Below are 14,643 nucleotides of genomic sequence, written 5' to 3' on the forward strand. Positions count from 1 at the left end.
TTCTAAAAGAACCAATTCTATGTTTCATTGATTGTTTTGCTCTTGGTTTCTATTTTATTGATTTCAGCACTCAGTTTGCTTATTTCTTGCTGTATACTCCTCTTGGGTGTGCTTACTTCTTTTTGTTCCAGAGCTTTCAAGTGTGCTGTTAAGTTGCTAGTGTGAGATCTCTCCACTTTTTAAATGTAGTCTCTTAGTGATCTTTCCCCATAGCGCTGCTTTCATTGTGTCCCATCTTTGGGTATGCTGTGTCATTTTCATTGACTTCTACAAAGTCTTTATTTTTATTTCTGTCTTGATCCTTTTTTCATTCAGTAGAGAGTTGCTTAATTTCCATAAATTTGTAGGCTTTCTGCTGTTGATATCTAGCTTTAATACATGCTTGTCTAATAGGATGCAGGGAGTTATTTCAATTTTTTTTTTTTTTTTTTTGTATCTGTTGAGACTTACTTTGTGTCTCAGCATGAGGTTTGCTTTGGAAACGTTCCATGAGATGCGAGAAGATGTCTTCTTTTGGGTTTGGGTGAAATGCTCTGTAGATGTCTGTTAGGTTCATTTGGTTTACATTATTAATTAGCTCCAGCCTTTCTGTTTAGTTTTTGTCTGGATACCTGTCCACTGGGGCCAGGGCACATTGAAGGCTCTCACTATCAGTGTGTGAGAGTCAGTATGTGATTTAAGCTGTAGTAGTGTTTCTCTTACAAACCTGCGTGCCTTTGTGTTTGGGGCATAGATGTTAATAGATACAAGGTCTTCTTGTTAATGTACTTTGATGAGTATGTAGTGTCCTTCCCTATCTTTTCAGACTAGTTTCTCTCTCTCTCTCTTTTAATTAAATTCTCTTTAAAGTCTATGTTGTCAGATATTAAAATCTCTTCATCAGCTTACTTTTTAGTTCCATATGCTTGAAATAGTTTTTCATCCCTTTACCCTCAAGTGGTATGTATCATTGATGTTGAGGTAACTTCCTTGGATGCAGCAGAAGAATAGATCCTGTTTTTTTTAAATCCATTCTGGTAGTCTGTGTCTTTTTATTGGGGGTACTGAGACCGTTGATACTGAGATATATCAAAGAGCAATGATTGTTGATTCCGGTTATTTTGTTGTTGTTTTGTTGGTGTGTGTGTGTGTGTATGTGCTTCCTTTCTTTAGATTTTGCTGGTATGGGATTATTTCCTGTGTTTCCATGGGTGTTGTTAACCTTAAGTTGGAGTTTTCCTTTTAGCACCTTCTGTAGGGCTGGATTTGTAGACAGATTTTGTTTAAATCTGACTTTAACATGGGATATCTCATTGTCTCCATCCATGGTGATTGAACGTTTTTCAGGGTATAATAGTCTGGGCTGGCAGCTGTGGTCTGCAGCGCATCTGTCCAGGCTCCTCTGACTTTAGAGTCTCCATCGAGAAGCCTACCTCCTCTTTTTGAAATGCCACTCTTCAAAATACAGCTAACTGGCTTTATTCATGATCTCACATATATTTATACACACATATTTTTATTGAAAATTGATTTTGGGGATAGACTCTCATCTATCCTAAGATGGCTTCAAAACTTCTCTGTAGCCTATGATGATCTCCTGCTTCCCCTTCCAGAATGCTGTACTACAGCTGTGCACCACCATGCCTGCTTGATGGGGTGCTGTGGGTAGAACATGGGATTTGTGCATGGTGGCCAAGCCTCATTTTCCCCCTTCTCATCCTTTTCCTTTCCCTCCCTCCTGCTCCCGCACTCATGTATGTGCATGCACTAATTGTATGCAGGTATGTGCCAGCCTGGTGAACCTTTGCTCTTAGAGGCCATCTCCCTTGCTTTTGGCCTGCAGCTTGCTGCTGAGTAGCTGGGCTGGCTAGTCACCAAGTTCTGGGGATTCAGATGTCTCTAAGCCCTCAGAGCTAAGATCACAACACACATTAGCCTTTTTTTAAAAAAGTGGTTTTGGGGTTCAAACTTAGGTCCTCCAGTGCATGGCAAGCACTTTATTAATTGAACTTCTCCCTGGCTCCCACTGTTGTTGCAAATTTCTCACAACTGCCTAATATCAACTAAGGCCATTAGAATTGTTAATAATTTATATATTGTGAAACTGACTTCTGTATGTCCAACAGTGGAAAATTTAAAAAATGGGTCAAATCTTTTGTTAGTATAATGAAATTATCAAAGTCTGGCTTATGATGAATTTTAAACCTAAAACTTAATAGTTTCATAAACCAATGGAAAAAATCCAACCATCCAAACACCAGCAAAATACACAGGTAACTAATAAATAAATGGAAAACTAGTCCACATATACTGGACTCCATAGAAGACAAAAACTAGTGAACTATTTTATACAGCATGAAAAGGCTGCTGGTCAGGAAGACAGCTGCAGACTTATTGCCTAAGGGCTTCCTGTTGCGTCTGTGTCTATGAGAAGACGTATCTTTAGGTCTTTACTTCCATGATTTTATACCCAGTGTTTAAGGTCCCATTAGTGTTCTTTATTGATATTTTTATTTCCCCAAGCAGGAAAGTTATGAGTGTGTCAGAAGTAGATTTTAGGCTTCATAAGTTGTTTAAATTATTTTTCAAAAAATACTTTACACAATATTAGGCTTTATCACTGTATAAAAATGTACAGTGGTTTTATTGACATGTACATTCCAATATGTTTACAGCTGCAAGATAATGAGGCACACTCAGTATTGCACTTCATTAAAATCTCAGGCTCACACTTAACCTACAAGTTCAAATGAAACTGCTTTTGTAATTTAGTAATTCTTATACAGGACAAACATTGATAGCTTTATATACAGTGTGATACTTATTACATTTATAGGCCTTACTAACACAATTTTTTTTTAAATAACAGTCTAGGAAATAAACCAGAATATTCCTCTTTTTATACCCACCCGTGATGCAATTGTACAGGATTACAAAAAGGCAGTATACAATAAACAGTGATTATTTTTCTTTTTTGCTTGAAAGCCAGCATCATTCTTAGTCCATGAGTATGGTGATCCTTTTATATCAATTATCTATAAATGTCCAATGCTTCACAGGCCAATGACGGTAATGGCCACATGCAAACACCTCACAAGTTTGATGTTTTGGTTCAAAAGAAGAGAAACCAAAATAATAGGGAAACTTTCCATAGCAAGAATTATGTACATGGTATTTGGCATCATTCTTGCACTGTGAATGCTTCATTTTCGCGAATGTAAAATGGTCCCATTCTTATCCTGAGCAGAGTTTTAAGCTTCACTGCATCCTCCCAGTGGATGAAGGCAACTATTCTCTATGTAGACAAAGGATCTGAAAGTTCTAGAACGTGTGAGCATTTCTGCACACTCCACACCCCAGAGCAAACTCTTCCCCCGTGGGTGGGTGAACAACATGGAGAGGACACTCAGTTCCTTCTAGCTGCTTGCCTTTGGGACCTGTACATATTTTGAAGAAAGCAAAGGAATGTAATTTTAAAACATACATAAATGCCATATGAATACAAATCAACTTATCTTAATAAATAACATGGCTATGGATAAACAAACTAAAAATAATTTTCTTCTTAGCACAAATATGTTAACCATACAAACAACAGCATTAGCTAACAGGAAGTGAAATGCCCCCTAACATCCTAGCCAGAGGACCACTTTGCTTCAAAGCTGTTTCTACCAGTAGAGGAGATGGATAATTCATATTCATTTTAAAGCAAGGAGCAATGAGCAAAAGTGGTCACAAAAATCTCTCACCTTAATCTAGCAGAAAATTATTCTGCATGGGAAAACAGATTTTTGTGGGGGAATTTTTTAATAAGTAAAATCAAACTTAAATCCAAATAAATCATGTTCACATCTACTTTCACTGGCAAAATGGGAAGACTGATGATGGTGTCCTTTGTGAAGTGTTAAAGAGAGATTAGTAGCAAAGTCAAGATGAGTTTAAAACATGAACATTACGATAATGGAATAATCTGGAATAATGTAGTAATCTGGAAAGAAATAGTGTGGGAAAGACACATTTGAAACCAAGTAGGCTGATACAAATATAAAAGCAAAACCTGACCTTTTCTGTTAAAATTTGAAATATATGATGAAATAAACGGCTCAGTATACATGTATGATTAATGACATCCAGTGTCACTGTTATGAAACATTGAGACTGATCTTGTAAGGTCTGCGTAAGAAGGCAAGGCGTGGGTGTAGGTATGTGAAGACAGATGATTTCAGAGCAAATACCCAATGCGGGCTCGGGCAATGGTCTGAGCTGACAGTGACCAGACCAGTTACACTGCTCCAAACAAATACAGGCACAGGTCCAGTAGGGGTCAACAGGGAGGATACCAGACACTGGATAAAGAGTTGATTCTGTCTTGTTATAAATTATAAGCTGGAGCAGACCTCCCATCTCAAACCAGGTATCAGTCACTCAGTGGCAGACGACTCATGCAATAGGTCAAGCAATGGTACCGTCTGTGGTGGCTTCTGCACACTTCAGGGATTGGGTTTCCACAGAGAGAAGCTATGGGGCCATTTACTTCATAAACACTTACTGCCTAGGTGTGTGAATAGTGTTGGCAGGGATTTTGGACTGAGAAATGAACACTGCATGGGCTGTATGTTCAAGGAGCTCAAACATTACCCATCACTATGGCGAGAAACAGTAACAGTGCAAGGAAAACCAAAATGAAGCTAACAGCTAAACACACTGCAGTGCGTGTACAGAGGCACTGTTCTGCTAATTTTCTCATGACTGGAACGTAAACCACCATTTTTTTTGTGTAAAGAGATTGAGGTGCAATTAACTTAATTGTCCTGATTCCTAGATCTCTGTCACCTGTTACAGGGACACAGCAATAGTCGACTTAGATGGTGGCATGAACATTAAATATCCTGGCAACAAGGTAATAAAAATTTTAGGAATGGACATATGGGAATTATATTATAGCCTGAATATTCTGATGGTCCCCAAACTTATAGCCTGAAACAGTCACCAATGTGATGGCGTTAGGAGGCCTTGGGAGGTGACTGCGTCAAGAGGGTGGAGCTCATCAACAAGAGTGGAATCATTATAAATAGAAAGTGGGCCTGAGAGGCCTTCTATCCTGTGTGAGAGCATAACAAGAAGACACTGCCTATGAACAAGAGAGTGGGCTCTCCCTGGACACTAAGTTGGCCAGCACCTTGATGTCCGACTTGTCTGACTCCAGAATGGTGATAAATAGACTTATTAGTAAAGTGTGAAGTCACACCATTCTGGCGCGGAAGACTGTGGCAGTCTACTTCAGATTCGCATTCTTCTGTCCTCATCAGATGCTGCACAGCCTTCCTCTCCACTGTGGTCACTGTACACTTTGTTAACTATTCTAGCTTTCTCAATGTTTCACAAGGGGAAGGTGTGAGGCTAGGAATGCAAATGTAGGCTAAGCGCAACAGCTTAGGCTAGTTCACCAATTTCTTTAGGCTCAACTACTAATTTGTGAACACGGAGATAATACTCTTTTCCTTAGAGGCTGCAAAAATTAAAAAAGAAAATACACATGAAAAGGCCCCGGGAATGAATATTAATTGGTTCTTTTCCTTTGACTTAACTCTTGGACTGCCTTATTTATTTATTTATTTCCTTGGCTGTCCTGGACTCACTTTGTAGACCAGGCTGGCCTCGAACTCACAGCAATCCACCTGCCTCTGCCTCCCAAGTGCTGAGATTAAAGGCGAGCGCCTGCCTACTGCCTCATTTTTAAATGAGAAAATAAACAGGAAAATGCCCAGGATGAATACTGTTTCATCCTTTTGCCACTTCCTAACTCTTGGGCCGCCTCACTTTGTAATTCACAATAGTTTCAAGGACAAAGTCCTTTTTGTAGTCTGAACTGGCCACCTGCATGGACGTGGAAGCCTTGCCTTGGCCTGAGCTCTCGCCCCGGCTTGTACCCCAGGGCTGGCTCCTTTGGAATACTGATGTCTTTGCAAACCTCATCCTTTTTAGCATTTTTGTTCTAAGGAAATCAGGTTTCCTTCATTAGTAGGATTTGGATTTTCCCTGGTGATCCTATTAGCCTTTAAATTTTCTCAGCTGGAAATTGGTTGTCCCCAGGCTCCTCCCATGTCACAGGCCAGGAAGTATGATGGACTTTCTCCTGATTCCTGTTTATTTCCACACCTTGACCTACAACTTGTACTGAATGCGCTCCCTTCCCTCAGAGCTAAGATCATGTCTGACAGTCTCTGGCCCTGCTCCCCCGTGCTGACTTTAGCTCATTTCTCCTCCTCGCTGTCACGGCTCTCAGCTTTATTCACCGCCAACCAGCTGCTTGCTCATATCATTCTCAATTTGCTTCTGTCAAAGTCTGCAACCAATTAAAGGGAGGCTTAAGGAAATCACTATAACAATTTTTAAAATGTAAATTAACTTAAAAACTTTTATTTATATTTTATGTATGAGTGCTCTATCTGCATGTGCACCTGCATGCCAGAAGAGGGCGTCAGATCCCAGTATAGATGGTCATGAGCCACCATGTAGTTGTTGGGAATTGAACTCAGGACTTCTGGAAGAGCAGACAGTGCTCTTAAGCACTAAGCCATCTCTTCAGCCCACTATAACTACTTTTATTTATTCACAAACAAATAGCAATATGTTTCATATGACTTAAATGTCAAAATGTTAAAGGGTTTTTTGTAAGTCGCCTTTTTATCCTCCAATCTCTAAAATTTTGCCCCAGTTCTTTTCAATAGTTAATCAATTAAATTTTTCTGTCTCTTGTCTGTTTGCAGTATTACTTATGCACATACAATGAGTACATAGCCCCACTTTCCCTGTCATCCAAAAGGTAGCTCAGCACAAACACTCACCTGCACTTTACTTTTATTGCTATGCTGTTTTAGCGGGCTATGCACATCAGTACAAAGAGACTCTATGCTTTGTCTCCTCCTCCTATGCTTTTTAAATACTAACTGAAAGCAGTTCGTTTTATTAACCCACTCCCTAGATGGACACTAGTATTATTTGCAAACTTTTACTATTATATGAAATTTTGCAATGAGCCTTCTGCCCCTTTTTAGTGTCATCCTGAGCAGGTACACCCCATAGTTAGGACAGCACGGTGGGGAACGAGGGGTGAAGCTACTGCACTGCTCTCCAGGGCACCCACCATTTACGTTAACACACCTTACAAGTAGGAGGGTGTGCTGCAGAGCATGCGCACCTGTGTTTATACTAACTACAGATACAGCTCACATAAAATCCTCCCCTCAGTCTCATTTACCCTCCCCACCGCCTCACTCAAGCCTGGCAGTCTCTTCCCTGTGACCATGAGCTTCCTGACAGCTTCCATTTCTTGACTCATGGGTTTTGTGTTCATTATCTTTTCTTAGCCTGATCTCCTTGGACAGTTCTTTCTTCTATATTCTTGGTGGATTTTGATATTTCCTTAAATTTCTGGTGCCACTTCCCAGGAATTCTATATCACACCACCTGCATACTTTATGGAAATCTTCCTAAGGAAAACAACAAACAAATAAACAAACAATAAACAAAGGTCCCCCAGACCCCAAAAGTTGGGCCGGGTGTTGACGCCTGTGATCACCAGTCACAATCTGGGGCAGGAGTGCAGATTTGGGGCCTCTGCCTGGGCTACAGAGTGAGTTTAGGCTAGCCTGGTGAGACCTTGTCACCAAAAACACCAACAGAGACTATGTTCAGTGGTATGGTATTTGCCAGTACATGCAAGGCACCACAGTTAAGTGTCCCCTCCCCGAGAATCAATTAAAACAGAACTCTTTCGCATGGTTAGGCCAGGAATTGAGCACATTAAACTTCATATAGCTTGTTTTTCCTTTGCTGGCAGCAACCTTTTTCTAGTTCTTAGTTGACTTCACTGTCCTTCCTCAGGAGACGTTTCAGTAGAGCTCCTCACACGTGATCTAAACTGTTTATCTTATTCAGGAAGCCATCTGACAGTGCTGAATGAACTTTCGGCACTAGAAATGGAGTTTTCAATCTTGAAACCTCAATACTATACACATGATAGCTGTGAGCTTAAACGACTGAAGCCATACCTGCAGGACAGTGCGGGAGCTCTTCCTTAGGAATGCTGGTCATTCTCTGAAAATCATCATGACAAGCATTACAGAAATGGGTTGTTCCAAAACAGAAGAAGACAGCCACTGAACAGCAGTAGCGACATTTGTATTCTAAAAAGTCTGTTCCATGTTTGGGACACATCTGTAACAAAAGATGAGGGAAACAAGATTACAGTGAGCTATTTCAACAATACTTGTGACAGCTGAATACATGTATAGTAGACTTAATAAGTGTATAGATTATTAATCAATATTTTGAGAGCATATGTAGCTCTGAAAGCTGAGTGAAAAACAATGGTGTAGGTTAAAAAAAATAATGAGTAAACACGGGACCCAAAAGACCTAATCAAAGCCTCAAGTTCATGTTTAGTCTCCTATACAATCTACCTGATTAATAAGCAAACTAATTTCCTCATGAATGTTTTATTGGGCTAGAAAGTTACACAATAATCTACTATCTACCAATCTCATAGGTATACTGTGAAGGTTTCATTAAAGATGGAGAAGCCTAAAAGTTTGAGTGCAGGTTTATAAAATGAAATAAGCAAATGTTTTCATTTTTTTCTTCTATATAGTGATCACTTCACGAATGAGAACTTTAGAATGAAAATATTAAAAAAAAAAAACACTCATGAAGCAATCTGGAACCCCATGTACAATTGTGATAGGTATCAGAATATACTATGTGTGGGTGTGTGTCAGGGGGATCATGGCAAATCTGTTTTAAAGACAAATTTTAGAGACAAAATTTTGACTAAAAAAAAGGGCTGTTTTTACTACTTTAAATTTTGTATAGGTGCGTGTATGTTTGTGAATATGAATACAGGTGCCCTTGGAGGCTAGAGGTATTCTCCCAGAGCTGGAGCTACGAAAGGCTGTGAGCTGCCTGATGAGGGTGCTGTGTACCACGCCGGGTTCCTCCGGAAGATCAGCAAGTGCTCTTAACTGCTGAGCCACCTCTCCAGGCCCAACTGTGACTTTCTCACAGTGTCTAATAAAATGGTCTGCCTACCTGAGCCCTAGACACATCGGAGCAGGCACCACATATGAGCTCTCTGGGGTCGTAATCATCTCCTTGTCCAGCTTCTGCATCACAGCGAGCTTCACCACCAAAATATGCCTGTGGAGAAACCATGCTATGTGAAACAACAGCACAGGAGACACAGTGTAGCCACAGTGATGTCTGTTAGCCACACCCTCACGATGCCAAGCAAACACGTCTATACTGATGACTGTGGGGAGACTCAGGTTTAGAAATAAAGCTCGCTCTATCTATCTATCTATCTATCTATCTATCTATCTATCTATCTATCTATCTATCTAGTTGGTTTTGACTAGACAGGGTTTCTTTGTGTACCCTTGGCTGTCCTACAACTTGTTCTATAGAATAAGCAGACCTCAAATTCAGAGATTTGCCTGTCTCTACCTCCCTAGTGCTGGGATTAAAGGTGGGCATCACCATGTCTGGCTCAAAAATCAAACTATTTCAATTCTGGAAGGCAAGCATGCTTTCAGGAGGGAGCCTAAAAAATTGTGCTGCTAAAGGAAAATGATGAGAAAATATACAATATTGCAAACATACATGAGGAATATGGACATCAAGTAGTAAATACAAATGATGCTTTTTCAGGGCAAAGTTAATAGTTTTCCTCATTTTGAAATCTTATACAACATATTTCCTTAAATTGCTTAAAACACACATCTTAATTTCTTGGTCATTAACTATATATAATTAAGTGTGCCTGGCATAAATTATGATAAAATCAAAATTCTAAGTTTAATAAGAAAGCAACAAATCAATTTAAGCATCTTTTGATCATACAATTTTTGAAATAAGCAGAAATTTAAGAAATTCTATTCAGAATACTGCTTATTCTTGTAAATCTATACTATATCCACACCTTAGTAATATCCAGCATGAATACCAGAATGAATGAAATTATCTTGATGGCCAATTCATTTTTACTTGTTTGTACACAAAATAAATGAGGTCACGAAATTGGGACAATTCTCATGTGCATAATTGTCTATAGTCAAGAAGCTAGGTCTGAATTGGGTGTAAACAAGGTGAGTCAATGTCAATCTATTATCTGGACTAGAAAAACAGGTCACAAAACAGGCTCCATTGGTGTGGAGTTTATAAATGATCATCTGTCAGCTAAATGTGGCTTTGCCAGTGTGTCAGTTTATTCCAGGCCAGTTTGCTTATTCCAATTACTTCAGTTTTCTCTATCTTCTACATGGCTTGGCACACATGTGACTGTTACCCCAGTGGTAGCAAAATACCCGTTTATGTCTTCACAGTAGACACACATAAATGGTATTTTAGCATTTGTAACAATACAGCTGTTACACATTTATACCCTTGGTCTGTCCTTGTCTGTACATGTGCACATTCATGTACTACCAGCTACTTAGCCTTCCACTCATTAAGTTTATCTTCTCTATTATACTGCAGGGCTGTATATCATTCCTTCACTCATTCACTCATCCTCTAATTAATCTAGTATTTATGTAATGACTAAGCATCAAGTGATGGAGATAGAGAAATGAAAACAATATATCCGTTGTCTTTATACAGCTTATGAGATCGGGCAGAGACAAGGAAAGCTGTAAAAATAATGGAGGTCAGGTGTTGCGATGGATGCATGCGAGACGGTAGAACTGGCAGAGGAGCTGGGAGGGGTGAGTAAGTTACAGAGGAACCGGAACTGAATCCTGAGGTAGAGTCAAATGGGACATGTGTGTGTCTACAGCTGCAGTGACAGTACATGTGCAGCAGGGGTAGAGAAAAACATTCCAGAGAAGCAAGAGTGTGCCAGCACAGGGGCATCAGCAGAGGAGCACTCGTGGCTGAGGCTGAGGAAATATAAGTTGCTTAGTATGCTGTTGGGGGTAAAACAGGAGAGGTAGACAGTGCCCAGGAGACTTAGAAAGCCCAACCTACTGCAGCTGTGTAAGGGAAGGAATGACGCTCAGGAAGACACTATAGTCACAGGAGAAGACAGAGTTCCTCAAGATGTAACAGGAAACAAGGACTCAGAAATCTGCAGGCAGAACGAGGACTTCGCAGATACAGCTATACACTGGAGGAGTGACGATTAGTATATATCAGACGCCAACACTGAGGTACCTGCGAGAACCTCAGATGTCTAGTAAGCAAACCACAGTTTGGCAGGTCACAATGGTACAAGGGATAGGTAAAGTCATGAATGTACGGAGGTCACCAAGATAAGAGGAGCAGGGTAGTAAGTAGGAATGCAGGTAAACACAAGCGTGTTCAACAGACTAGCGTCAGAGCAGCTTACTTAAGAACCAGTTGTGCCAGGCATGATGTGAAGTTTGCTTTGTATGGAGATACTACAAACTTTGTTTATGTAAATAGTATTCTCTTCTCCTCAACTAAGTACATGACTTCAATTTGAAACACTGTATTAAGCTTCCTCATTTTTAACTTTTAACTTAAGGTGAGAATAACTGATTAATCAATAAGCTTCATTGAGAATAATTATATGTCATTATACAGTCCAATTGAATTATATGGGCTATCTCTAGATCTTAACACTATAGTTAGTAACTTTGAGGCATACCTTTCTGCACTTGTAGCAAACATAATATGCGTATCTATTCATGGCATAGCCAGCTGGATCATTATAAAACCTGACACCAGGAGTTGTGATTGCTTCACTCTTATGTAGACCTTCATATTCCAACCTCATTAAGGCTTTTCTTCTGACGTCTTCATAGAGTTCTTTTATTGGATCAAGCAGGTCTTTTAATACCGTATGATTAATTTTGTTCTGAAATAAAAGGTATTATTTTTAACAGAGACATTTATAAAATAGTTCAATGACATTCAGTATACACTCAAGTGTCAACTGTTGTAACAGGAGATAATCAGTTAGAACACACTGTGTCTATAAAGCATTAATTAAAAACAACTCTGTAAAGTCTTCAAAAACGTCTATTTTGACAAGAGCAAGGAAAATGGAAGCATCAGGAGTCTGCATAAAGTGTCCATTCTTCGGCTTCATATCTCCTGTTTGAAATACATCTCCTTCAGTCTTAGCTGTTCTAGGAACAAAGGCTATCTTGCTGTCACAGATGTGACACCTGACCTCGTGTGTGGGTTGTGAGTATGTGTTGGCTCCTTGGAGATGGGGTACTGTCAGGACAGAGACGACCACTACTTCCTATACCATCTTCTCTGCTTTTGCAGACTGCTACACGTAACTCAGCTCTATGGCACCATGAGAAGGGAGAACTAAATACTGTAAATTTTCTTTATTATTCCCTTGTCCAACTAAGTAATGACTGGGCTGAGTTTTTTCATACTAAGTACATTGGAACAGCCTGTAAATACGAAGGTTAAAAAAACAGAACTTTACAAAACAAGATACACTCTTTAACAAAGGTGTTTTTATTTTCATTATCAGGCCGCCCAAACAATTCTATATTTTGCTCACTACTTTTATAGTGATATGTGGTAATGCCAGAGAAGCGTTCTTATTTTAACCAGTTCTAAAACTGTTCTAAAGGCACTAAATGTTAATATTTCACTTTTAAATAGCAGATCTTAGATCCTGTAAGCCCCAGAGGATCCTTTACCTGTTAGTACCTCATGGCCATGTGACATAACTCTTAGCGGGTCTGAGATAGTGATGTATTCATCAGTAATACACAATGATGCTTCTATTAACATTTATCCTGCTATATACAATATGTTTAATTCAATTTAGTCAGCTTTTACCTAACAATTTAGGTGACAATAACTATTCCTTCCCACCCCAAAGGTCTATGTCAGTGTTTCTCTTCCTAATGCTGTGACTCTTACATACAGCTCCTCATGCTATGGTGAACTCCAACCATAAAATGACTTTTTATTGCTATTTCATCATTGTAATTTTGCTATGCTATGAATCATAATGTAAATATCTGTGTTTTCTGATGGTTTCAGGTGACCCATGTGAAAGGATCATTCGACCCCCAAGGAGTCACAGTCTATAGGTTGAGAAGGACTGGTCTGAGAAAGAGAACAGCTTACTGCTAGGCATCTCTAACAACCCAATAGCAACTACTCTGGAGAAATTTTATACTGTCTCTAGGTGCTACTTGGATGAGGAGGACAGAAACTAATGGAGGCTCGGGGAAGAGAAACAGGACACAGGAAAGGACAGGGGGATATGTTGGTAACTACGTGAGATGGAAACGCAGATGACAGGAAATACAAAGTGAGTGAGTTTGGGTTCATTCCACACCTTGCAGATGGGACATGATATGAATCCGAATGTGATCCTTGGACCAAGCCATCTGTTCTCCAGAACTCGCCGGCAGCACTGTAGGTGGAACACGTGACTGCAGTCCAACTTCAAGAAAGAAATGAGAAGGGTGCAGGTAAGCAAGTGCCACCATGACAACACTCAGGTGACGGGGAGACTCCAATGTGAAGTAGCAAGCGGAAACCCAGCACTGTAGCACTGAGAAACCCTGAGACGTTTAAAACTTATTCACGGGACATTAGTACTAAGTTTTAAACTTCTAATTTTTTCTAGTCATGCATTAATGCTACTTATATAAGAACTGCATATGTAAAGTAGGCTAGGGTCAGGAAAATGTGAAATTATCTAATTAACTATCATATAGAGAAAAGAAATTACTGCTTTAATGAATTAAGAATATTCCTTATCTTAGAATCAATTACATGGACTGAAAATATACAGCAATGTCCAGTCACCAACTCTTATCAAGCACATACGGAGCTAGCATCTACCACGTACTGAAGTATGAACCGCTGCACACAGATTAGGAACACATGCTGTGCCATGGTCTGTATTTCAGAGATGAGGAAGAGGGTAGCTACTTGATACTCTAGTCACTTCCCCCTTCAAATCATAGATCACAAAAATCACCAATAGTTGAGCCTGCAGACCAGGAAGCAGAACTGGAAGTAACTGGATTTCTACTCCACATATACAAATGAATATATATAGCAGGACGGTTTTCCTTGGCCATCTTAAGAAAGTTCCGACCATCTTTACTTGAGAAACATAGTTCTATCTCCTCCTATTAAAATCTAGGCACATTTAGAAGCTGAGGAACCTGAATGGCGGGCGCTGCGGAGAGTGCTTCCGTGAAGCAGATCATACACATGTCGTCAGCGTCCTGCTTCAGAGTGGAGGCGTCCTTATCACAGCCGTGCAGACAGGGCAGGCAGCGCTCTTCGTTCCTAACGCCTCCACACGGATGCCCGCAGGGATGTGTCTTACTACACGCAATCTTAGCATATTCCTATGGAAGACGAATTGCAATGGTTTTATGATGATTAAAAAGGGCATGCATCCTCATAGTTAGACCAACCATATTAATTTCTCCAAATGACTTTATAGAAACTACCTATTAGAATAAAATGACAACAATTTATTCCTATGCTTTGAATATAAACCAGGAGTTTTTCTTTTTAATGTAATTAAAGGGTTTCATTCCATATAAAGAACACACTGATAAAAAGTAAACTATGATTTTAGTTGATTTGGCATCATATATAGGTATGAAGTATAAAGTTCTGAATTAAAAATCTAATCACTGG

At 39.6% G+C, this 14,643-nt stretch overlaps 1 protein-coding gene across 1 annotated transcript in view; it reads right to left on the minus strand.

Annotated features, from left to right (window-relative positions):
- Window positions 1–2,569: 2,569 nt before the first annotated feature.
- Window positions 2,570–14,643, minus strand: part of Mycbp2 (MYC binding protein 2) — a 218,461-nt gene continuing 206,387 nt past the window's right edge. Inside the window, 6 exon segments of the mRNA XM_051161021.1 lie at window positions 2,570–3,416; window positions 8,034–8,199; window positions 9,070–9,177; window positions 11,648–11,857; window positions 13,316–13,423; window positions 14,157–14,345. Coding sequence (XP_051016978.1) covers window positions 3,301–3,416; window positions 8,034–8,199; window positions 9,070–9,177; window positions 11,648–11,857; window positions 13,316–13,423; window positions 14,157–14,345 — 897 coding nt within the window. The 3' untranslated portion in view covers window positions 2,570–3,300.

The sequence above is a fragment of the Acomys russatus genome, chromosome 18 (assembly GCF_903995435.1).
Source record: "Acomys russatus chromosome 18, mAcoRus1.1, whole genome shotgun sequence".
NCBI lineage: Eukaryota > Metazoa > Chordata > Mammalia > Rodentia > Muridae > Acomys > Acomys russatus.